Below are 21,418 nucleotides of genomic sequence, written 5' to 3'. Positions count from 1 at the left end.
CTAACACATCTTTTTGGTGTTAGTACTTAAAAAAATTGTCGGTTCACAGTAAGAAAGGGGTGTTTGTATGGCATGTACAAAGTTTTATAAACATTCAGTATACACATCTTTAAATAAATATCCATGGAAAAGCCCATGTTTATGTGAATGAAACTCGATGTTTCCTTACTTTGTACTTATGAATGTTTCCAATATTATTATTATTTACTCTAATGGAAATTTATACATTTCTCACTACTTATCAACTTCATATCATAACCATTTAATTTATGATTTTTCATTCGTTCAGATAAATTTGGACATGTGTTTCACTACATTAACTGCATGTCATGAGGTATATTCTAGGAAATGTAACAAATGATCAAGATTGCTGCTACCAAATTTCTAAAATTTCACTAATTTAAAGGAAGAATATTTTCTAGAACTATTGCAATTACAACTTCTGGCAAATATACTGTACTGTTTAAAAAACAGAAAATTTGAAATATGTAAGGGAGGTAACTGACAATTTGATAAACAATTGTGTAATTTTATAATTGTTTGCAAGCGTGATTTAACATAATTTAGACCCGTTAAATTGAAAATATGTGTTTCATTAATTGTGCGGTAGAAATTAATCATAGTTCTAATATGACGTCCTTAAAAGGCCTTGAGACCACAACTGTGGTTGATTTTCGATTGCTAAATGAGCATTGCACGACTTATTGTGCGTGGATTGTGTGTGTAAATTACTGCCTACCTTAAATAATGTAAACAAACACATGTAACATTCCAATGTGTATCAGCTGTTTTCATTCTTTCAGGAGCGTAAATGAACATCAAATCTATATTCAATAAAAATACTAAACGTTTTATTTTTAGAAAAGTTATATTATATTACGTAAAAATCATTGGAATACGTACATGGTAGCACTCTAAACGTGCGCCATCATGTATGAAAACGAACAATAATCTTTTAACAATCGTCAATGAACGAAACGTTGTACCTGTCCATGTGGGACCTTGCAATCAACCTTTGCCATATCTAACATCGTTCTACTTAATTAACTTAATTCGCCCTTTCCTTCATTATACATAATACTTGTGGCACTAGGTTTCACTAGCGACCATTTCAATTGACACTGCGTAAAATGTATAGCCAAATATGGACAAATTTGGCGGGTCTAATGTTGTCTTAATGGCTCACTAAACAGTGAAAAAGTACCGTAATTGTCCTATCATAATCGATATAAATATTCAACATTCAGAATGCATTTTATTTTTTCTTTCCAAGCAATTCATAGTAAGGTTTTGATGTTCCAAAAATGTTAGGGAGGTCAATATGAGACAAAAATGTGTCAACAGATCCGCTAGTTGGGTTAACTCCTGAGTAGATATGCCCGTTGTCGGTAGGGAATCCGGTGTCAATAAGGTGACCAATATGAGTGTTAAAGTCTGTTCCATATGTTTCCTCCTTCTCAGGTGATTGTGGAGCCTCGGTTGACATAATATGGTGCCCGAATAAGTCTAAAAATAAAAGAACTTGAATATATTCCTCTTGAAATGAAACGACATGAGAAAATTAAACAGGCTTACATGTTGTCGAGAAAATTCCTGGATTTATAATTTTTGATGAAAGTATGGCTGCATACCAAGTTAAAATCTTCAAGTGAAATTTAAACAATTATTCCAAAAATTAAAAAAAAAAGATATAGTTTTTTTTTTTTTTTTTTTTTTTCTTTCTTTTTTTGTTTTTTTTTGTTTTTTGTTTTTTTTTTGTTAAGTAATGAGTGATCCATAAACTAAGAAGAAATTATACATTCAGTTCATATGCAAATAGGTAATGCATCATTGATATCAATGTCAAGGAATGTACCCAAAATTACTTTACCGCGACGACAATGTTTTTATATACTTAAACGCACGATACGAGTGTTCGTTTAAATTTTGTAAACTTATTCTATTCCCTTCTTTTGCACTCTGGGAGCCTTCGTTTATCGTGCGTTTGGTGAGCCGTTTGCATGCGTTTAAGGATTGTCAAGGAGTGTACCGAAAATTTATCGCGTTATTTCTGCATGTTAAAAATTTTATACTAGTTCAAGAAACAACTGTACCAACTTTTTTATTTTAGACTAACCTCCTAGTCCGCAGTCATGGCAACATGGATGTGATCCACAACAGTCCAAACATACGCTAGAACCATCAATTGAGGACCCAAATAAGTCATCTGTTAGAAATCTCTTAGCTGATACCACTTCTTTGCCTTCAAACTTTGTACCAACTGGAAAATGTAATAACATATATCTTTTTTCATTAATTCGCTGTATTTTCCTATCGTGGTCATGTGTATCTATAGGTACGTTTCTGTAAATGATTACCAAATGAACGATTAACCAATACGCGGTCTTGGACTCGTATTTTGCTTTCTCTTTACTTACGATTCCGAAAAAAAAACGTTTAAGCTCAATCTCCACAGCAGCTCCAGATCGTTCATCCATTAAATATGAAATGGCAATAGTAGTGTCGGCATGGAATATATGAATCAATGTTCCAAAGTTTGTTTATGTTTCCTTTTCATTTCGTCCCAATTGTAAACAAATGATTTTATAGATCTATAATAATAGTTGATTTATATATTCATGCATGTAATTTCTGTAAATGTTTAATGTTTTCCGTTTATTACAAAAGGTTGATAGGGGTAATTTTGTATCCTCTCGATTCAATATTTGGGAATCTGAACCCAATCACATTAAATTAAAAAAAAACACGTGAATTAAGCTTGGGATATATATACAAATTCGTTAATTAACAAACAAATAATATTTTGTTACCATACCTTGCCTTTGTTACTATTTATAACATGTATGTAAAAAACTGATTGACCTCTTGTTCACCTCGGTGTCTGAGGATAAATATTTAGTATTTTTTTGTTGTTGTTTGGAACTCTAAAATTACTTGACGTTTAATGCGATCATGTTTTAATAGTATAAATGTCTTATGTATTTTATATATTTTTATACAATAACCTGGTTTCATTGATGTGCTTTTGCTTTGCTTTGTTTTGTTTTGTTTGTTTGTTTGTTTGTTTGTTTGTTTGTTTGTTTGTTTGTTTTTGTTTTGTTTTTGTTTTTGTTTTTGTTTTTTTTTTTTTTGGTTGCTTTCTTTTGTTTTGTTTCGTTTGATTTATTTTTTTTCTTTATATTTTTTTTATTTGCATAATTCCGAGCATTGCCGGGATTGGCCGAGGATGTACCGATTGACAAGTTTATTTGACTCACCCACTGGTTGTACTAAAGATAGTACGTCGTTATCGAGACCGCAGGTGTTACAACATGGCGGAGGCCCACAGCATGTGTAACAAGTCCGCGCTGGGTTAAATGGTTCTAACAAAAGTGCTGAAAAGAATTACAAATATTTTTTTCTTTGGTACAACTTAGTTTGTTGAAGAATCTGTGATTACTAGGAGTGCGCAGTTACAAAATGCATATAATATTTGATCTTCTTTCTGCACAAAATGCCTTTGATTATTGTATTCGATGGGTACATTCAGTAAAATGTGCCTTACTCAAAAGAACAACATTTAATGAATTTGAAGGGTCTAATTAAAGATTAGCTCATACTTTTTTAATCATGCCATTTCAGTGGACGGGGAATATACGGACCTGATTATTGTGTCATTGAATAATAAAATTTAAACGACTCGTTTATATACTAGCATATTCTCCTCCAAGACCTACGACGTAGCCACGGTAAAAATCTAGCATGTACTAGCTTATTATATTCTAAAATATCAAATCATGCGCTTAAAAAATGAAATTAAGTTAACAAAATATGCTTTGAAAGAACTTAATTATGTCGATACTAACAGACAGTACATATAAATACATGCTAAACATCTACCTTGAGATACAGCTGATAATCCAAGAATCAAAAACACGTTCATTTTCCCCTTTTCTAGTTTCAACAGGCGGCCACTTTTATCTCTTACAAGTTCATGTAAGTGGAGATTGTCTTATCTGTAATCTGATGTTCCTATAAGGTGTAAACTATATGACTCAGACGAATTTAACAAACTAAGGGGTATTTTAACGTCCTTGACTACCCTGTCGGGTCTCGCACGGACGGAGTCGAATTTAACAATCTGATGACTATATATATATATAGAAGGGTCTGAAAAATTCCCAACGATGTTAGGACTGTCAAATTTGCGAAGCAAATTTTTGGTCGTTCCCTCCGCGGGACTCGAACTCGTACCGCTGTGACATCTATGGCAACACCGCCTGCACTAAGTCCAGCGCCCTAGACCACTCGGCCAGCTAGGCTATATAAAAAATATAGCTTTCGTTGGCCGGGTCATTCCTCCTCGTAGGATTAATCTAGGGCTGTAACTTAGTACACGAAGTATGGTAGTACAGGACAGTTCATCTAGGTGTTATTATGTAGGATAGAGGATCAAATTAATGATGCATGTCACAACAAATCAATATTATACAACGTCTCAGAATGTGACGACTCTATTCGCTACACTGCTCCATCGGATCAAATTGATACAGGGAAGATAACGTAAACTTATAGAAGGGTCTGAAAAATTCCCAACGATGTTAGGACTGTCAAATTTGCGAAGCAAATATTTGGTCGTTCCCTCCGCGGGACTCGAACTCGAACCGCTGTGACATCTATGGCAACACCGCCTGCACTAAGTCCAGCGCCCTAGACCTGGACTTAGTGCAGGCGGTGTTGCCATAGATGTCACAGTCCTAACATATATACATATGAATTTAGCATCTATCGAACCGTGCGATAAGATATAGCTGACTAACAATAGTTTGAGAAACTAATTTCGTTCATTCCCTATTTTTTCCGTTCCATCAACGGTAAATTTACGTAATGGTATGGATCATCGTATCCGGAATGCCACATCTTCAAATTCCTTCAAAAACATAATCCAGTGTTATGGATACACGACTAAGACATCAATCGAGCTAAATTAAAACTGACCTATTTCGTATAGGATTCAAGCAATGTCTTAAAATGTGACTGCGGTATGGTAATAGAAGATGTAATTCACTATTTTTTCGATTGCCTTTCAGCTCACCTGGCCGTCGTCGTCATTAACAATTTTTTCAAAACTCTTCTCATCTGACACTGCTTGACCATTTGGAACTAGACTTAGTATGAATGTACCTTGGGGTATCCTGCATAGAACAGATATGGAGATTTTGATCCGTCGAAAAACATGGCCGCCGTTACTAAAAAATAGAGCATAAGGGTCAAACATGCAGTAGTTTTCGCATATCTCTCCAAAACCGTTAGGTTTAGTCAAATTCTTTCAAGATGAAAGTGGTCAGCATGATGAAATATATCGGTAATAAAATTTTCATTTTAATATGTTAAGCCATGTTGGAGTTATTGCCCTTTATCGACTTTTTTACTATCTTGTTAAAATGTTATTTCTCTCAAAAAATTAACCTTTGACTTTACTTGACCAATTGGAACCAAATTTGGTATGAATGTTCCTTAAGTCATTTTTGATTGATCTGTTTAGGAATTTCTGATCCTTAAAAAAAATCATGGTCGCTGTTACTGAAAATAAAACATAGGGGTCAGACAGAAGTTTTTCGCACACTTAGGTTCAGCCAAAGTCTGAAATACGGTATAAGTGTTCAGCATGATGAGATATATCTCTGGTCAAATTTTCGTTTTAATCTGTTCAGCCATGTTTGAGTTATTGCCTTTTATCGATGTTTATTCTTATTTTTAATGTTATATCTTTCAAAAATTGTCTCCTTTGAAACTTCGAGACCAATAAGAACCAAACTTAGTATGAATATTCCTTAGGGTATTCTGCATAGATCTGATGTGGGGATTTTTTATCCTTAAAAAAACATGTCCGCCGTTACTAAAAATAGAATAGGGTTCAGACAATTTTTTTTTCTCATAACTATAATTGTAATATATAATAATCAACTTTCACTTGACAAAATGATCCTTAGTTTTTTTTTTTTTATTCCTTTTATTATTTTCATTTTTTTTTTATTTTATGTTATTTATTTATTTATTTATTCTTGGCATGCATCTATGACTATGATATAAATACGCAATTTATTCACTTTGGTAATGAAACAAAAGTTTTCATTGGATAATAGCTTTTGTGAGTGTCTTTTGATTGCACCAATTTTTTTTTTTCTCCGTAGTTGAATTGAAAAAAAATAATTACCAATCGTGCCAGTTTGCCTGTAAAATATATTAAAGAAGTAGTGATACAAAATATTTATAAAACACCCAGACGATATTATCAAGTCACTTTTAGTTGTGTAGTTTCCATCATACCCAAGCTTGATGGCGCAACATTTAAAATCTTAAACACACACACACACACACACTCGATAGAGATGGACGTTACATGAGTGGTAAAGTCCATCACTTCACATTAGGAAGTTAGGCCGATGACATCTGATGACTCTAATAGAAACAGAAGAAAATGAATTAATATAAATGAAAATCATTGACTTGTGAGGCCCAAAGTATACATAACAATAGTACATAAACTGTGAAGATATGTATTATATTGCTCCCAGTAACACTTAAATGAAGGAAATGTGCAGTCAAAATCAACTTATTTGGTATGCATCCTACTGATTTTTGTTTTCTGGCATATTCTATAAAGAGTACATAAATCATGCTAAAAGTAGAGGAGGCATTATATTGACATGATAAAAAAAAAATGTGATTTCATGGAAACCTACCTGGTGTCTTGTGTTCAAAATAATCAGTAAGGGTGTTGTATCCACATACTAGTATACAGATTATAAGAACAGTACTGTATGTGTTGTTTTTTGGGTTTTTTTTTTTTAACAATGGAGCAGCATGTACTATGTTTGGAAAACCACTTGCCTTTTTTAATGAGGTATGATACTTCCTTAGCAGTAGACATATATTACTCAGTCATATAATGTTAAAGCACATCTCATACACTCTACCAGAATAAGTCTGCACCCAATTAAAATCCAATCACATATACATTGTATTCCTGTTTGGACACTTTGATAGCCAGAAGTAAGAATTTATTTCACGATTTTTACAAATTAATAATGTTTTCTTTTCATATTGTTTACATATGTGTGTGTGTGTGCATGTATGTATGTATGTATGCATTTATGTTGGAGAGGAGCAAGCTAAATTATGTGGTTAATAGGATTTGATGTTAAAATGAAACTTTTTTTTCCAATCGGGTTGGGGAAGGCTTATATGATGAAAATTGATACCTTTATAAATCAGGCAAGTGACGGTCAAGGAACATAAGTGAATTCTAAACTACATAATGATGTAGTTTTTAGTATTGGTTTAAATAAAACATCTAATAAGAATCTTTTTTGAAAGATTTTGGTGGCCCTTAAAAGGGCCGTTTAGTAAGGTGATAAGTCGCATCTTAAGCACGCTCTCCACGGATTCTGCGGGCCAACTGGATGTCCTTTGGCATGATGGTGACTCTCTTGGCGTGGATGGCGCACAAGTTGGTGTCTTCAAAAAGACCGACCAAGTAAGCTTCACTAGCTTCCTGGAGTGCCATCACGGCGGAGCTCTGGAATCTAAGATCAGTTTTGAAGTCCTGAGCGATTTCTCTGACTAATCTCTGGAATGGGAGTTTTCTGATGAGGAGCTCGGTACTCTTTTGGTATCTTCTGATTTCTCTCAGGGCGACTGTACCGGGCCTGTATCTGTGTGGTTTCTTGACTCCACCAGTGGCAGGTGCGCTCTTACGAGCGGCCTTGGTGGCCAACTGTTTTCTTGGAGCTTTACCTCCGGTAGATTTACGAGCAGTCTGCTTTGTACGAGCCATTGCGAAGAATGATGATTTGAAAAATCTCACAGTGATATTAAAAAGGCCGCAAGGATTTGGTTTATTTGCCGCACAATTTGAAAAGCTCGGAGTAATTGGTCGGGGAAACCTATAACACTCCCTACGATTGGTTGTTATTGAGGTAATTCGATTGGATGAAAATAGGAAAAGTTTCAATCCACTTTTCTGTTGATGGTTGAGCTTTGCTAACAATCTGCCAAATGGCAATTTCAATCAACTAATAAACACTTAAGAATGAAATGAATTGTAATCAACAATTCTCATGCGTGACAGTCAATTATGTTTGAATAATTTAACCATCATAATTTGGTACATGTACAATATACAATATTTATTTAGAGTAACAATAGATTTTTTTTTTGGTTTTGTTTTCATGCATTACGTTTGTTAATACAATGCGAATGATGAGACAGTGATATTAGAAGAGTACATAAAAATAATAATAATGATAATGATAATAATGCCATAAAAAAAAATATAATAATTACAATGAGCGTAATAATAGAAAAAAAAAAAAAAAGAAAACAAAAGAAAAGAATTTTAAATATTTTGTGTGGAGTAAAATAACAAGTAAATACAATACAGTTATTTAAAATGTACAGGCCTAGCCTACATACATTAATGCAACCCGTGAAATTGTGCATCTTTTTTTTTCTGTATTCTTAGGATAATACTGCCCTGGAACACTTGGCGCGCACGGAAATATTTTTTATATATACCAAGATTTAATTTCATTTATGAATAGTTACAATTTACTTAAAATTCAAGGTTTTTTCACCTTGAGGGAATGCCGCTCTTAGGGTTTTGTAGGAACAATCTTTGGTTACGTATTACGACAAGTTATATTTTATATGAGAAGAGAAATCAAGGAGAGGGACGGTATAGTTCCCCCCCCCATTTTTGAGATTGCAATGCTTTCTTTTTTTTCACACACATAACTACATAAGAATCTTTTTGAAAAGTTTTGGTGGCCCTGAAAAGGGCCGTTGTATAATTCAGTTCGAAGAACTAAACTGTTTATTTAGCAGCCTTCTGGGTCTTCTTGGGCAGGAGAACGGCCTGGATGTTTGGCAGTACACCACCCTGGGCAATGGTCACACCGGACAGAAGTTTGTTCAATTCCTCGTCGTTCCTGATGGCCAGTTGGAGATGACGGGGGATGATTCTGCTTTTCTTGTTGTCACGGGCAGCATTACCTGCCAATTCCAAAACTTCAGCGGCCAAGTATTCGAGAACAGCGGCGAGGTAAACTGGGGCTCCAGCACCTACTCTCTCGGCATAGTTTCCTTTCCTCAACAGTCTGTGGATACGTCCAACTGGGAACTGAAGTCCGGCACGGGACGACCTGCTCTTAGCCTTGGATTTAGCTTTTCCTCCCTTTCCACGTCCAGACATTTTCTTATGTTATAACTTGTTCGAATTCAAACAAATCATAATAACACGAGAATAGTCAAATTTTCCTTTTATACCGACAAACGGATTGAAATGACATTCTGTCTTTAAACCAATCAGCGGTAATGTTCTATCGTCTATGAGGTGTTTTCCGCGAGGTTCGCGTTAAGAAACATATTTCAATCCACCATGTTGTTTAAATAGAAAATTGACAGGGCTGGCGGTATTATTCACTGTACAATCGTCAGAGGATAAACATGCCGCCAAAAGCAACAGGATCAAAGGGAGCAAAGAAGGCCGTGACCAAGGCCAAAGCCGCACGGGCTGGAGGTGACAAGAAGAGGAAGAGGAGAAGGAGGGAATCCTACGGAATCTACATTTACAAAGTTCTCCGACAGGTCCACCCTGACACTGGTGTATCATCAAAGGCTATGTCCATCATGAACAGTTTCGTCAACGACATCTTTGAAAGAATCGCCGCCGAAGCTTCACGTCTGGCTCACTACAACAAGAGATCAACAATCACATCTCGGGAGATCCAGACTGCTGTCCGTCTCCTTTTACCCGGAGAATTGGCCAAGCACGCTGTCAGCGAGGGTACCAAAGCTGTCACCAAATACACCAGCAGCAAGTAAACTTGCAGTTCCAGTCTACTTATTCAACGGCCCTTTTCAGGGCCACCAAAACTTTTCAAAAAGATTCTTATGTTGATATGTTATAGTTGTTATCAAATGCATATATACACCCCCTATTTTCCCCACAAACATACATAACTGTTTAAAACTTCCAAATTGCGAACAACGTTAATCCTTCCTTACTAAAGATTGATAAAGACATTGACATGAATTCTAATGAAAGTGCGTACATAAGAGGTATTTTTATCATAAAAAAATAAATGAAAATATAAAGTGTAACGCTTTATAAACATACATAAGAACACCGTCATATCATATGTACTTACACAAAAATAGATCAACATCAAGTCTGTATAGAAGTATAAATGAGACTTAAATAATATTGAAAGCATTTACAATATGAAATAATGGATATATCTACCATGATGAAATACATTAAATGACGCACCTTTAAAACAAAAACGGGAAATAGAGTTTTGCCCGAGTATCGATTTATCAGGGGATTACCGTTTAACTTGTTTGATTAATGGTAAATACTGAACACTGACAAAATAACATATACATGTATGTTTGTATTTGAAGATCGGTGTACGCAGTCTATTTAGCTCTTTTTTATGTCTCTTGGTGTTATTTTTTTTTTGGTTTTTAAATACAACATTTAAAGTAATTGTTTTGTTTTGTTTTTTTAATAATTTATATGAGTGTGGGGGAAGGGGGCTATACCTTGTTTGTCTTATACACGACACATAACATCCATATAAGAATCTTTTTGAAAAATTTTGGTGGCCCTGAAAAGGGCCGTTACTGTTGTTATGGGAAGCTGTTTAACCTCCGAATCCGTACAGGGTACGTCCTTGTCTCTTCAAAGCGTAGACAACGTCCATGGCTGTGACAGTTTTCCTCTTGGCGTGCTCAGTGTATGTGACTGCATCACGGATGACATTTTCCAAGAAAACTTTCAATACACCACGGGTCTCTTCGTAGATGAGTCCAGAGATACGTTTGACACCACCTCTACGTGCAAGACGACGGATAGCTGGTTTTGTGATACCCTGGATGTTATCACGCAACACCTTCCTGTGACGCTTTGCGCCTCCCTTTCCAAGTCCTTTACCTCCTTTACCACGTCCAGACATTATTGTTTCTCTGATAAAATATTAACAGTAGAATGAATTTGCCCGCTGTAAAGATAGATTATATACTAAATAGCGCGACCGTGATAGAAAGCTAGCAAGTTTTAAGAAACAATGATTTTCATTGGATAATGACTTTTTGTGACATAGAGTTGACCTGTACTCACTATTTGGAGGGAAAAGAATGTAATGTAAACAAATAAAAAAAGGGGGGGGGGTAGGGGGTTTAATATTATAAAGATTATTCTAAATTGTAATAAATGAAGAATGCTAAAAATGATATGAATACCAATAGAGCATAATAAAGATATCCTATTTGGAATTATCAATTCTTCAATTTGATGACACAGCTCAACAGTAATTGGGTCAAAATGAATTTTGAAAAATTACAAAATTTTATTTCTATATCATTTTGTGCAGTGTGATGTACAATCAAGGGTTGAAAATACATTCACTCAATGAAATAGGCTTCTTACATCTAGATATAACTTATATTGTAACATAGAATATATAGTATGAATAATCTGAGGGAGTGAAATTTTCCAAATCTGAATATTTTGAGAATTCAGGTCTTGGAAACAAGTTGATATGAAACTCCTTGTAATTACAAGTTAAGACTTTTGATGTCTTTTCTTTAAACATGCTTTATGCTAGAGAACATTTTTCTCGGCACAAAGTCTGTTCTTGCCATGATAACAAATTTATCTTTGTGACACACACACACACTCGATAGAGATGGACGTTACATGAGTGGTAAAGTCCATCACTTCACATTAGGAAGTTAGGCCGATGACATCTGATGACTCTAATAGAAACAGAAGAAAATGAATTAATATAAATGAAAATCATTGACTTGTGAGGCCCAAAGTATACATAACAATAGTACATAAACTGTGAAGATATGTATTATATTGCTCCAAGTAACACTTAAATGAAGGAAATGTGCAGTCAAAATCAACTTATTTGGTATGCATCCTACTGATTTTTGTTTTCTGGCATATTCTATAAAGAGTACATAAATCATGCTAAAAGTAGAGGAGGCATTATATTGACATGATAAAAAAAAAATGTGATTTCATGGAAACCTACCTGGTGTCTTGTGTTCAAAATAATCAGTAAGGGTGTTGTATCCACATACTAGTATACAGATTATAAGAACAGTACTGTATGTGTTGTTTTTTGGGGTTTTTTTTTTAACAATGGAGCAGCATGTACTATGTTTGGAAAACCACTTGCCTTTTTTAATAAGGTATGATACTTCCTTAGCAGTAGACATATATTACTCAGTCATATAATGTTAAAGCACATCTCATACACTCTACCAGAATAAGTCTGCACCCAATTAAAATCCAATCACATATACATTGTATTCCTGTTTGGACACTTTGATAGCCAGAAGTAAGAATTTATTTCACGATTTTTACAAATTAATAATGTTTTCTTTTCATATTGTTTACATATGTGTGTGTGTGTGCATGTATGTATGTATGCATTTATGTTGGAGAGGAGCAAGCTAAATTATGTGGTTAATAGGATTTGATGTTAAAATGAAACTTTTTTTTCCAATCGGGTTGGGGAAGGCTTATATGATGAAAATTGATACCTTTATAAATCAGGCAAGTGACGGTCAAGGAACATAAGTGAATTCTAAACTACATAATGATGTAGTTTTTAGTATTGGTTTAAATAAAACATCTAATAAGAATCTTTTTTGAAAGATTTTGGTGGCCCTTAAAAGGGCCGTTTAGTAAGGTGATAAGTCGCATCTTAAGCACGCTCTCCACGGATTCTGCGGGCCAACTGGATGTCCTTTGGCATGATGGTGACTCTCTTGGCGTGGATGGCGCACAAGTTGGTGTCTTCAAAAAGACCGACCAAGTAAGCTTCACTAGCTTCCTGGAGTGCCATCACGGCGGAGCTCTGGAATCTAAGATCAGTTTTGAAGTCCTGAGCGATTTCTCTGACTAATCTCTGGAATGGGAGTTTTCTGATGAGGAGCTCGGTACTCTTTTGGTATCTTCTGATTTCTCTCAGGGCGACTGTACCGGGCCTGTATCTGTGTGGTTTCTTGACTCCACCAGTGGCAGGTGCGCTCTTACGAGCGGCCTTGGTGGCCAACTGTTTTCTTGGAGCTTTACCTCCGGTAGATTTACGAGCAGTCTGCTTTGTACGAGCCATTGCGAAGAATGATGATTTGAAAAGTCTCACAGTGATATTAAAAAGGCCGCAAGGATTTGGTTTATTTGCCGCACAATTTGAAAAGCTCGGAGTAATTGGTCGGGGAAACCTATAACACTCCCTACGATTGGTTGTTATTGAGGTAATTCGATTGGATGAAAATAGGAAAAGTTTCAATCCACTTTTCTGTTGATGGTTGAGCTTTGCTAACAATCTGCCAAATGGCAATTTCAATCAACTAATAAACACTTAAGAATGAAATGAATTGTAATCAACAATTCTCATGCGTGACAGTCAATTATGTTTGAATAATTTAACCGTCATAATTTGGTACATGTACAATATACAATATTTATTTAGAGTAACAATAGATTTTTTTTTGGGTTTTGTTTTCATGCATTACGTTTGTTAATACAATGCGAATGATGAGACAGTGATATTAGAAGAGTACATAAAAATAATAATAATGATAATGATAATAATGCCATAAAAAAAAATATAATAATTACAATGAGCGTAATAATAGAAAAAAAAAAGAAAACAAAAGAAAAGAATTTTAAATGTTTTGTGTGGAGTAAAATAACAAGTAAATACAATACAGTTATTTAAAATGTACAGGCCTAGCCTACATACATTAATGCAACCCGTGAAATTGTGCATCTTTTTTTTTCTGTATTCTTAGGATAATACTGCCCTGGAACACTTGGCGCGCACGGAAATATTTTTTATATATACCAAGATTTAATTTCATTTATGAATAGTTACAATTTACTTAAAATTCAAGGTTTTTTCACCTTGAGGGAATGCCGCTCTTAGGGTTTTGTAGGAACAATCTTTGGTTACGTATTACGACAAGTTATATTTTATATGAGAAGAGAAATCAAGGAGAGGGACGGTATAGTTCCCCCCCCCCTCATTTTTGAGATTGCAATGCTTTCTTTTTTTTCACACACATAACTACATAAGAATCTTTTTGAAAAGTTTTGGTGGCCCTGAAAAGGGCCGTTGTATATTTCAGTTCGAAGAACTAAACTGTTTATTTAGCAGCCTTCTGGGTCTTCTTGGGCAGGAGAACGGCCTGGATGTTTGGCAGTACACCACCCTGGGCAATGGTCACACCGGACAGAAGTTTGTTCAATTCCTCGTCGTTCCTGATGGCCAGTTGGAGATGACGGGGGATGATTCTGCTTTTCTTGTTGTCACGGGCAGCATTACCTGCCAATTCCAAAACTTCAGCGGCCAAGTATTCGAGAACAGCGGCGAGGTAAACTGGGGCTCCAGCACCTACTCTCTCGGCATAGTTTCCTTTCCTCAACAGTCTGTGGATACGTCCAACTGGGAACTGAAGTCCGGCACGGGACGACCTGCTCTTAGCCTTGGATTTAGCTTTTCCTCCCTTTCCACGTCCAGACATTTTCTTATGTTATAACTTGTTCGAATTCAAACAAATCATAATAACACGAGAATAGTCAAATTTTCCTTTTATACCGACAAACGGATTGAAATGACATTCTGTCTTTAAACCAATCAGCGGTAATGTTCTATCGTCTATGAGGTGTTTTCCGCGAGGTTCGCGTTAAGAAACATATTTCAATCCACCATGTTGTTTAAATAGAAAATTGACAGGGCTGGCGGTATTATTCACTGTACAATCGTCAGAGGATAAACATGCCGCCAAAAGCAACAGGATCAAAGGGAGCAAAGAAGGCCGTGACCAAGGCCAAAGCCGCACGGGCTGGAGGTGACAAGAAGAGGAAGAGGAGAAGGAGGGAATCCTACGGAATCTACATTTACAAAGTTCTCCGACAGGTCCACCCTGACACTGGTGTATCATCAAAGGCTATGTCCATCATGAACAGTTTCGTCAACGACATCTTTGAAAGAATCGCCGCCGAAGCTTCACGTCTGGCTCACTACAACAAGAGATCAACAATCACATCTCGGGAGATCCAGACTGCTGTCCGTCTCCTTTTACCCGGAGAATTGGCCAAGCACGCTGTCAGCGAGGGTACCAAAGCTGTCACCAAATACACCAGCAGCAAGTAAACTTGCAGTTCCAGTCTACTTATTCAACGGCCCTTTTCAGGGCCACCAAAACTTTTCAAAAAGATTCTTATGTTGATATGTTATAGTTGTTATCAAATGCATATATACACCCCCTATTTTCCCCACAAACATACATAACTGTTTAAAACTTCCAAATTGCGAACAACGTTAATCCTTCCTTACTAAAGATTGATAAAGACATTGACATGAATTCTAATGAAAGTGCGTACATAAGAGGTATTTTTATCATAAAAAAATAAATGAAAATATAAAGTGTAACGCTTTATAAACATACATAAGAACACCGTCATATCATATGTACTTACACAAAAATAGATCAACATCAAGTCTGTATAGAAGTATAAATGAGACTTAAATAATATTGAAAGCATTTACAATATGAAATAATGGATATATCTACCATGATGAAATACATTAAATGACGCACCTTTAAAACAAAAACGGGAAATAGAGTTTTGCCCGAGTATCGATTTATCAGGGGATTACCGTTTAACTTGTTTGATTAATGGTAAATACTGAACACTGACAAAATAACATATACATGTATGTTTGTATTTGAAGATCGGTGTACGCAGTCTATTTAGCTCTTTTTTATGTCTCTTGGTGTTATTTTTTTTTTGGTTTTTAAATACAACATTTAAAGTAATTGTTTTGTTTTGTTTTTTTAATAATTTATATGAGTGTGGGGGAAGGGGGCTATACCTTGTTTGTCTTATACACGACACATAACATCCATATAAGAATCTTTTTGAAAAATTTTGGTGGCCCTGAAAAGGGCCGTTACTGTTGTTATGGGAAGCTGTTTAACCTCCGAATCCGTACAGGGTACGTCCTTGTCTCTTCAAAGCGTAGACAACGTCCATGGCTGTGACAGTTTTCCTCTTGGCGTGCTCAGTGTATGTGACTGCATCACGGATGACATTTTCCAAGAAAACTTTCAATACACCACGGGTCTCTTCGTAGATGAGTCCAGAGATACGTTTGACACCACCTCTACGTGCAAGACGACGGATAGCTGGTTTTGTGATACCCTGGATGTTATCACGCAACACCTTCCTGTGACGCTTTGCGCCTCCCTTTCCAAGTCCTTTACCTCCTTTACCACGTCCAGACATTATTGTTTCTCTGATAAAATATTAACAGTAGAATGAATTTGCCCGCTGTAAAGATAGATTATATACTAAATAGCGCGACCGTGATAGAAAGCTAGCAAGTTTTAAGAAACAATGATTTTCATTGGATAATGACTTTTTGTGACATAGAGTTGACCTGTACTCACTATTTGGAGGGAAAAGAATGTAATGTAAACAAATAAAAAAAGGGGGGGGGGTAGGGGGTTTAATATTATAAAGATTATTCTAAATTGTAATAAATGAAGAATGCTAAAAATGATATGAATACCAATAGAGCATAATAAAGATATCCTATTTGGAATTATCAATTCTTCAATTTGATGACACAGCTCAACAGTAATTGGGTCAAAATGAATTTTGAAAAATTACAAAATTTTATTTCTATATCATTTTGTGCAGTGTGATGTACAATCAAGGGTTGAAAATACATTCACTCAATGAAATAGGCTTCTTACATCTAGATATAACTTATATTGTAACATAGAATATATAGTATGAATAATCTGAGGGAGTGAAATTTTCCAAATCTGAATATTTTGAGAATTCAGGTCTTGGAAACAAGTTGATATGAAACTCCTTGTAATTACAAGTTAAGACTTTTGATGTCTTTTCTTTAAACATGCTTTATGCTAGAGAACATTTTTCTCGGCACAAAGTCTGTTCTTGCCATGATAACAAATTTATCTTTGTGACACACACACACACTCGATAGAGATGGACGTTACATGAGTGGTAAAGTCCATCACTTCACATTAGGAAGTTAGGCCGATGACATCTGATGACTCTAATAGAAACAGAAGAAAATGAATTAATATAAATGAAAATCATTGACTTGTGAGGCCCAAAGTATACATAACAATAGTACATAAACTGTGAAGATATGTATTATATTGCTCCAAGTAACACTTAAATGAAGGAAATGTGCAGTCAAAATCAACTTATTTGGTATGCATCCTACTGATTTTTGTTTTCTGGCATATTCTATAAAGAGTACATAAATCATGCTAAAAGTAGAGGAGGCATTATATTGACATGATAAAAAAAAAATGTGATTTCATGGAAACCTACCTGGTGTCTTGTGTTCAAAATAATCAGTAAGGGTGTTGTATCCACATACTAGTATACAGATTATAAGAACAGTACTGTATGTGTTGTTTTTTGGGGTTTTTTTTTTAACAATGGAGCAGCATGTACTATGTTTGGAAAACCACTTGCCTTTTTTAATAAGGTATGATACTTCCTTAGCAGTAGACATATATTACTCAGTCATATAATGTTAAAGCACATCTCATACACTCTACCAGAATAAGTCTGCACCCAATTAAAATCCAATCACATATACATTGTATTCCTGTTTGGACACTTTGATAGCCAGAAGTAAGAATTTATTTCACGATTTTTACAAATTAATAATGTTTTCTTTTCATATTGTTTACATATGTGTGTGTGTGTGCATGTATGTATGTATGCATTTATGTTGGAGAGGAGCAAGCTAAATTATGTGGTTAATAGGATTTGATGTTAAAATGAAACTTTTTTTTCCAATCGGGTTGGGGAAGGCTTATATGATGAAAATTGATACCTTTATAAATCAGGCAAGTGACGGTCAAGGAACATAAGTGAATTCTAAACTACATAATGATGTAGTTTTTAGTATTGGTTTAAATAAAACATCTAATAAGAATCTTTTTTGAAAGATTTTGGTGGCCCTTAAAAGGGCCGTTTAGTAAGGTGATAAGTCGCATCTTAAGCACGCTCTCCACGGATTCTGCGGGCCAACTGGATGTCCTTTGGCATGATGGTGACTCTCTTGGCGTGGATGGCGCACAAGTTGGTGTCTTCAAAAAGACCGACCAAGTAAGCTTCACTAGCTTCCTGGAGTGCCATCACGGCGGAGCTCTGGAATCTAAGATCAGTTTTGAAGTCCTGAGCGATTTCTCTGACTAATCTCTGGAATGGGAGTTTTCTGATGAGGAGCTCGGTACTCTTTTGGTATCTTCTGATTTCTCTCAGGGCGACTGTACCGGGCCTGTATCTGTGTGGTTTCTTGACTCCACCAGTGGCAGGTGCGCTCTTACGAGCGGCCTTGGTGGCCAACTGTTTTCTTGGAGCTTTACCTCCGGTAGATTTACGAGCAGTCTGCTTTGTACGAGCCATTGCGAAGAATGATGATTTGAAAAGTCTCACAGTGATATTAAAAAGGCCGCAAGGATTTGGTTTATTTGCCGCACAATTTGAAAAGCTCGGAGTAATTGGTCGGGGAAACCTATAACACTCCCTACGATTGGTTGTTATTGAGGTAATTCGATTGGATGAAAATAGGAAAAGTTTCAATCCACTTTTCTGTTGATGGTTGAGCTTTGCTAACAATCTGCCAAATGGCAATTTCAATCAACTAATAAACACTTAAGAATGAAATGAATTGTAATCAACAATTCTCATGCGTGACAGTCAATTATGTTTGAATAATTTAACCGTCATAATTTGGTACATGTACAATATACAATATTTATTTAGAGTAACAATAGATTTTTTTTTGGGTTTTGTTTTCATGCATTACGTTTGTTAATACAATGCGAATGATGAGACAGTGATATTAGAAGAGTACATAAAAATAATAATAATGATAATGATAATAATGCCATAAAAAAAAATATAATAATTACAATGAGCGTAATAATAGAAAAAAAAAAGAAAACAAAAGAAAAGAATTTTAAATGTTTTGTGTGGAGTAAAATAACAAGTAAATACAATACAGTTATTTAAAATGTACAGGCCTAGCCTACATACATTAATGCAACCCGTGAAATTGTGCATCTTTTTTTTTCTGTATTCTTAGGATAATACTGCCCTGGAACACTTGGCGCGCACGGAAATATTTTTTATATATACCAAGATTTAATTTCATTTATGAATAGTTACAATTTACTTAAAATTCAAGGTTTTTTCACCTTGAGGGAATGCCGCTCTTAGGGTTTTGTAGGAACAATCTTTGGTTACGTATTACGACAAGTTATATTTTATATGAGAAGAGAAATCAAGGAGAGGGACGGTATAGTTCCCCCCCCCATTTTTGAGATTGCAATGCTTTCTTTTTTTTCACACACATAACTACATAAGAATCTTTTTGAAAAGTTTTGGTGGCCCTGAAAAGGGCCGTTGTATATTTCAGTTCGAAGAACTAAACTGTTTATTTAGCAGCCTTCTGGGTCTTCTTGGGCAGGAGAACGGTTGTACGACAATGCTAATTTGAAAGTAGAATGATTTTCCTAAAAAATGATACCAAATTGAGCCGTTTTATATTGCAGTTCCAGTCTACTTATTCAACGGCCCTTTTCAGGGCCACCAAAACTTTTCAAAAAGATTCTTATGTTGATATGTTATAGTTGTTATCAAATGCATATATACACCCCCTATTTTCCCCACAAACATACATAACTGTTTAAAACTTCCAAATTGCGAACAACGTTAATCCTTCCTTACTAAAGATTGATAAAGACATTGACATGAATTCTAATGAAAGTGCGTACATAAGAGGTATTTTTATCATAAAAAAATAAATGAAAATATAAAGTGTAACGCTTTATAAACATACATAAGAACACCGTCATATCATATGTACTTACACAAAAATAGATCAACATCAAGTCTGTATAGAAGTATAAATGAGACTTCAATAATATTGAAAGCATTTACAATATGAAATAATGGATATATCTACCATGATGAAATACATTAAATGACGCACCTTTAAAACAAAAACGGGAAATAGAGTTTTGCCCGAGTATCGATTTATCAGGGGATTACCGTTTAACTTGTTTGATTAATGGTAAATACTGAACACTGACAAAATAACATATACATGTATGTTTGTATTTGAAGATCGGTGTACGCAGTCTATTTAGCTCTTTTTTATGTCTCTTGGTGTTATTTTTTTTTGGTTTTTAAATACAACATTTAAAGTAATTGTTTTGTTTTGTTTTTTTAATAATTTATATGAGTGTGGGGGAAGGGGGCTATACCTTGTTTGTCTTATACACGACACATAACATCCATATAAGAATCTTTTTGAAAAATTTTGGTGGCCCTGAAAAGGGCCGTTACTGTTGTTATGGGAAGCTGTTTAACCTCCGAATCCGTACAGGGTACGTCCTTGTCTCTTCAAAGCGTAGACAACGTCCATGGCTGTGACAGTTTTCCTCTTGGCGTGCTCAGTGTATGTGACTGCATCACGGATGACATTTTCCAAGAAAACTTTCAATACACCACGGGTCTCTTCGTAGATGAGTCCAGAGATACGTTTGACACCACCTCTACGTGCAAGACGACGGATAGCTGGTTTTGTGATACCCTGGATGTTATCACGCAACACCTTCCTGTGACGCTTTGCGCCTCCCTTTCCAAGTCCTTTACCTCCTTTACCACGTCCAGACATTATTGTTTCTCTGATAAAATATTAACAGTAGAATGAATTTGCCCGCTGTAAAGATAGATTATATACTAAATAGCGCGACCGTGATAGAAAGCTAGCAAGTTTTAAGAAACAATGATTTTCATTGGATAATGACTTTTTGTGACATAGAGTTGACCTGTACTCACTATTTGGAGGGAAAAGAATGTAATGTAAACAAATAAAAAAAGGGGGGGGTAGGGGGTTTAATATTATAAAGATTATTCTAAATTGTAATAAATGAAGAATGCTAAAAATGATATGAATACCAATAGAGCATAATAAAGATATCCTATTTGGAATTATCAATTCTTCAATTTGATGACACAGCTCAACAGTAATTGGGTCAAAATGAATTTTGAAAAATTACAAAATTTTATTTCTATATCATTTTGTGCAGTGTGATGTACAATCAAGGGTTGAAAATACATTCACTCAATGAAATAGGCTTCTTACATCTAGATATAACTTATATTGTAACATAGAATATATAGTATGAATAATCTGAGGGAGTGAAATTTTCCAAATCTGAATATTTTGAGAATTCAGGTCTTGGAAACAAGTTGATATGAAACTCCTTGTAATTACAA

At 35.2% G+C, this 21,418-nt stretch overlaps 9 protein-coding genes across 9 annotated transcripts; 2 read left to right on the top strand and 7 right to left on the bottom strand.

Moving 5' to 3' along the window:
• Positions 1-1,235: 1,235 nt before the first annotated feature.
• On the bottom strand, positions 1,236-4,033 carry LOC148606791 (uncharacterized). Its single transcript, XM_088543796.1, has 4 exons — positions 3,880-4,033; positions 3,258-3,374; positions 2,117-2,260; positions 1,236-1,506 (listed from the first exon to the last, which is right to left on the bottom strand). The coding sequence occupies exons 1-4, from the start codon at positions 3,920-3,922 to the stop codon at positions 1,256-1,258; spliced, it is 555 nt and encodes a 184-aa protein (XP_088399922.1). The 5' UTR covers positions 3,923-4,033; the 3' UTR covers positions 1,236-1,255.
• A 3,098-nt stretch (positions 4,034-7,131) lies between these two features.
• LOC148606790 (histone H3) lies at positions 7,132-8,720 on the bottom strand. Its single transcript, XM_088545225.1, has one exon. The coding sequence runs from the start codon at positions 7,817-7,819 to the stop codon at positions 7,409-7,411; it is 411 nt and encodes a 136-aa protein (XP_088401351.1). The 5' UTR covers positions 7,820-8,720; the 3' UTR covers positions 7,132-7,408.
• Positions 8,721-9,489: 769 nt separating this feature from the next.
• On the top strand, positions 9,490-9,867 carry LOC148606789 (histone H2B). Its single transcript, XM_088546209.1, has one exon. It carries the CDS (start codon positions 9,490-9,492, stop codon positions 9,865-9,867), a length of 378 nt encoding a protein of 125 aa, XP_088402335.1.
• An 824-nt stretch (positions 9,868-10,691) lies between these two features.
• Positions 10,692-11,003, bottom strand: LOC148606788 (histone H4). Its single transcript, XM_088546206.1, has one exon. It carries the CDS (start codon positions 11,001-11,003, stop codon positions 10,692-10,694), a length of 312 nt encoding a protein of 103 aa, XP_088402332.1.
• Positions 11,004-12,187: 1,184 nt separating this feature from the next.
• Positions 12,188-14,083, bottom strand: LOC148606787 (histone H3). Its single transcript, XM_088545226.1, has one exon. The coding sequence runs from the start codon at positions 13,176-13,178 to the stop codon at positions 12,768-12,770; it is 411 nt and encodes a 136-aa protein (XP_088401352.1). The 5' UTR covers positions 13,179-14,083; the 3' UTR covers positions 12,188-12,767.
• A 763-nt stretch (positions 14,084-14,846) lies between these two features.
• Positions 14,847-15,224, top strand: LOC148606786 (histone H2B). Its single transcript, XM_088546203.1, has one exon. It carries the CDS (start codon positions 14,847-14,849, stop codon positions 15,222-15,224), a length of 378 nt encoding a protein of 125 aa, XP_088402329.1.
• Positions 15,225-16,048: 824 nt separating this feature from the next.
• LOC148606785 (histone H4) lies at positions 16,049-16,360 on the bottom strand. The gene has a single exon (XM_088546202.1). The coding sequence runs from the start codon at positions 16,358-16,360 to the stop codon at positions 16,049-16,051; it is 312 nt and encodes a 103-aa protein (XP_088402328.1).
• Positions 16,361-17,544: 1,184 nt separating this feature from the next.
• On the bottom strand, positions 17,545-19,440 carry LOC148606784 (histone H3). The gene has a single exon (XM_088544789.1). The coding sequence runs from the start codon at positions 18,533-18,535 to the stop codon at positions 18,125-18,127; it is 411 nt and encodes a 136-aa protein (XP_088400915.1). The 5' UTR covers positions 18,536-19,440; the 3' UTR covers positions 17,545-18,124.
• Positions 19,441-20,501: 1,061 nt separating this feature from the next.
• On the bottom strand, positions 20,502-20,813 carry LOC148606783 (histone H4). Its single transcript, XM_088546201.1, has one exon. The coding sequence runs from the start codon at positions 20,811-20,813 to the stop codon at positions 20,502-20,504; it is 312 nt and encodes a 103-aa protein (XP_088402327.1).
• Positions 20,814-21,418: the final 605 nt, after the last annotated feature.

Source organism: Perna viridis, chromosome 9 (genome assembly GCF_037379345.1).
Source record: "Perna viridis isolate PV_CMFRI_1.1 ecotype Kerala chromosome 9, ASM3737934v1, whole genome shotgun sequence".
NCBI lineage: Eukaryota > Metazoa > Mollusca > Bivalvia > Mytilida > Mytilidae > Perna > Perna viridis.
The sequence above is the reverse complement of the archived record's forward strand: the minus strand, read 5'-3'. Positions and strand labels throughout refer to the sequence as shown.

Coding starts and splice junctions, on each gene's coding strand:
- LOC148606791 (XM_088543796.1), bottom strand. CDS start 3,922: ATGAACGTGTTTTTGATTCTTGGATTATCAGCTGTATCTCAAG. Junction 3,375..3,879: donor ATTATCAGCTGTATCTCAAG/GTAGATGTTTAG, acceptor AATTCTTTTCAG/CACTTTTGTTAGAACCATTT. Junction 1,507..2,116: donor CCATGACTGCGGACTAGGAG/GTTAGTCTAAAA, acceptor TTTTATTTTTAG/ACTTATTCGGGCACCATATT.
- LOC148606790 (XM_088545225.1), bottom strand. CDS start 7,819: ATGGCTCGTACAAAGCAGACTGCTCGTAAATCTACCGGAGGTAAAGCT.
- LOC148606789 (XM_088546209.1), top strand. CDS start 9,490: ATGCCGCCAAAAGCAACAGGATCAAAGGGAGCAAAGAAGGCCGTGACC.
- LOC148606788 (XM_088546206.1), bottom strand. CDS start 11,003: ATGTCTGGACGTGGTAAAGGAGGTAAAGGACTTGGAAAGGGAGGCGCA.
- LOC148606787 (XM_088545226.1), bottom strand. CDS start 13,178: ATGGCTCGTACAAAGCAGACTGCTCGTAAATCTACCGGAGGTAAAGCT.
- LOC148606786 (XM_088546203.1), top strand. CDS start 14,847: ATGCCGCCAAAAGCAACAGGATCAAAGGGAGCAAAGAAGGCCGTGACC.
- LOC148606785 (XM_088546202.1), bottom strand. CDS start 16,360: ATGTCTGGACGTGGTAAAGGAGGTAAAGGACTTGGAAAGGGAGGCGCA.
- LOC148606784 (XM_088544789.1), bottom strand. CDS start 18,535: ATGGCTCGTACAAAGCAGACTGCTCGTAAATCTACCGGAGGTAAAGCT.
- LOC148606783 (XM_088546201.1), bottom strand. CDS start 20,813: ATGTCTGGACGTGGTAAAGGAGGTAAAGGACTTGGAAAGGGAGGCGCA.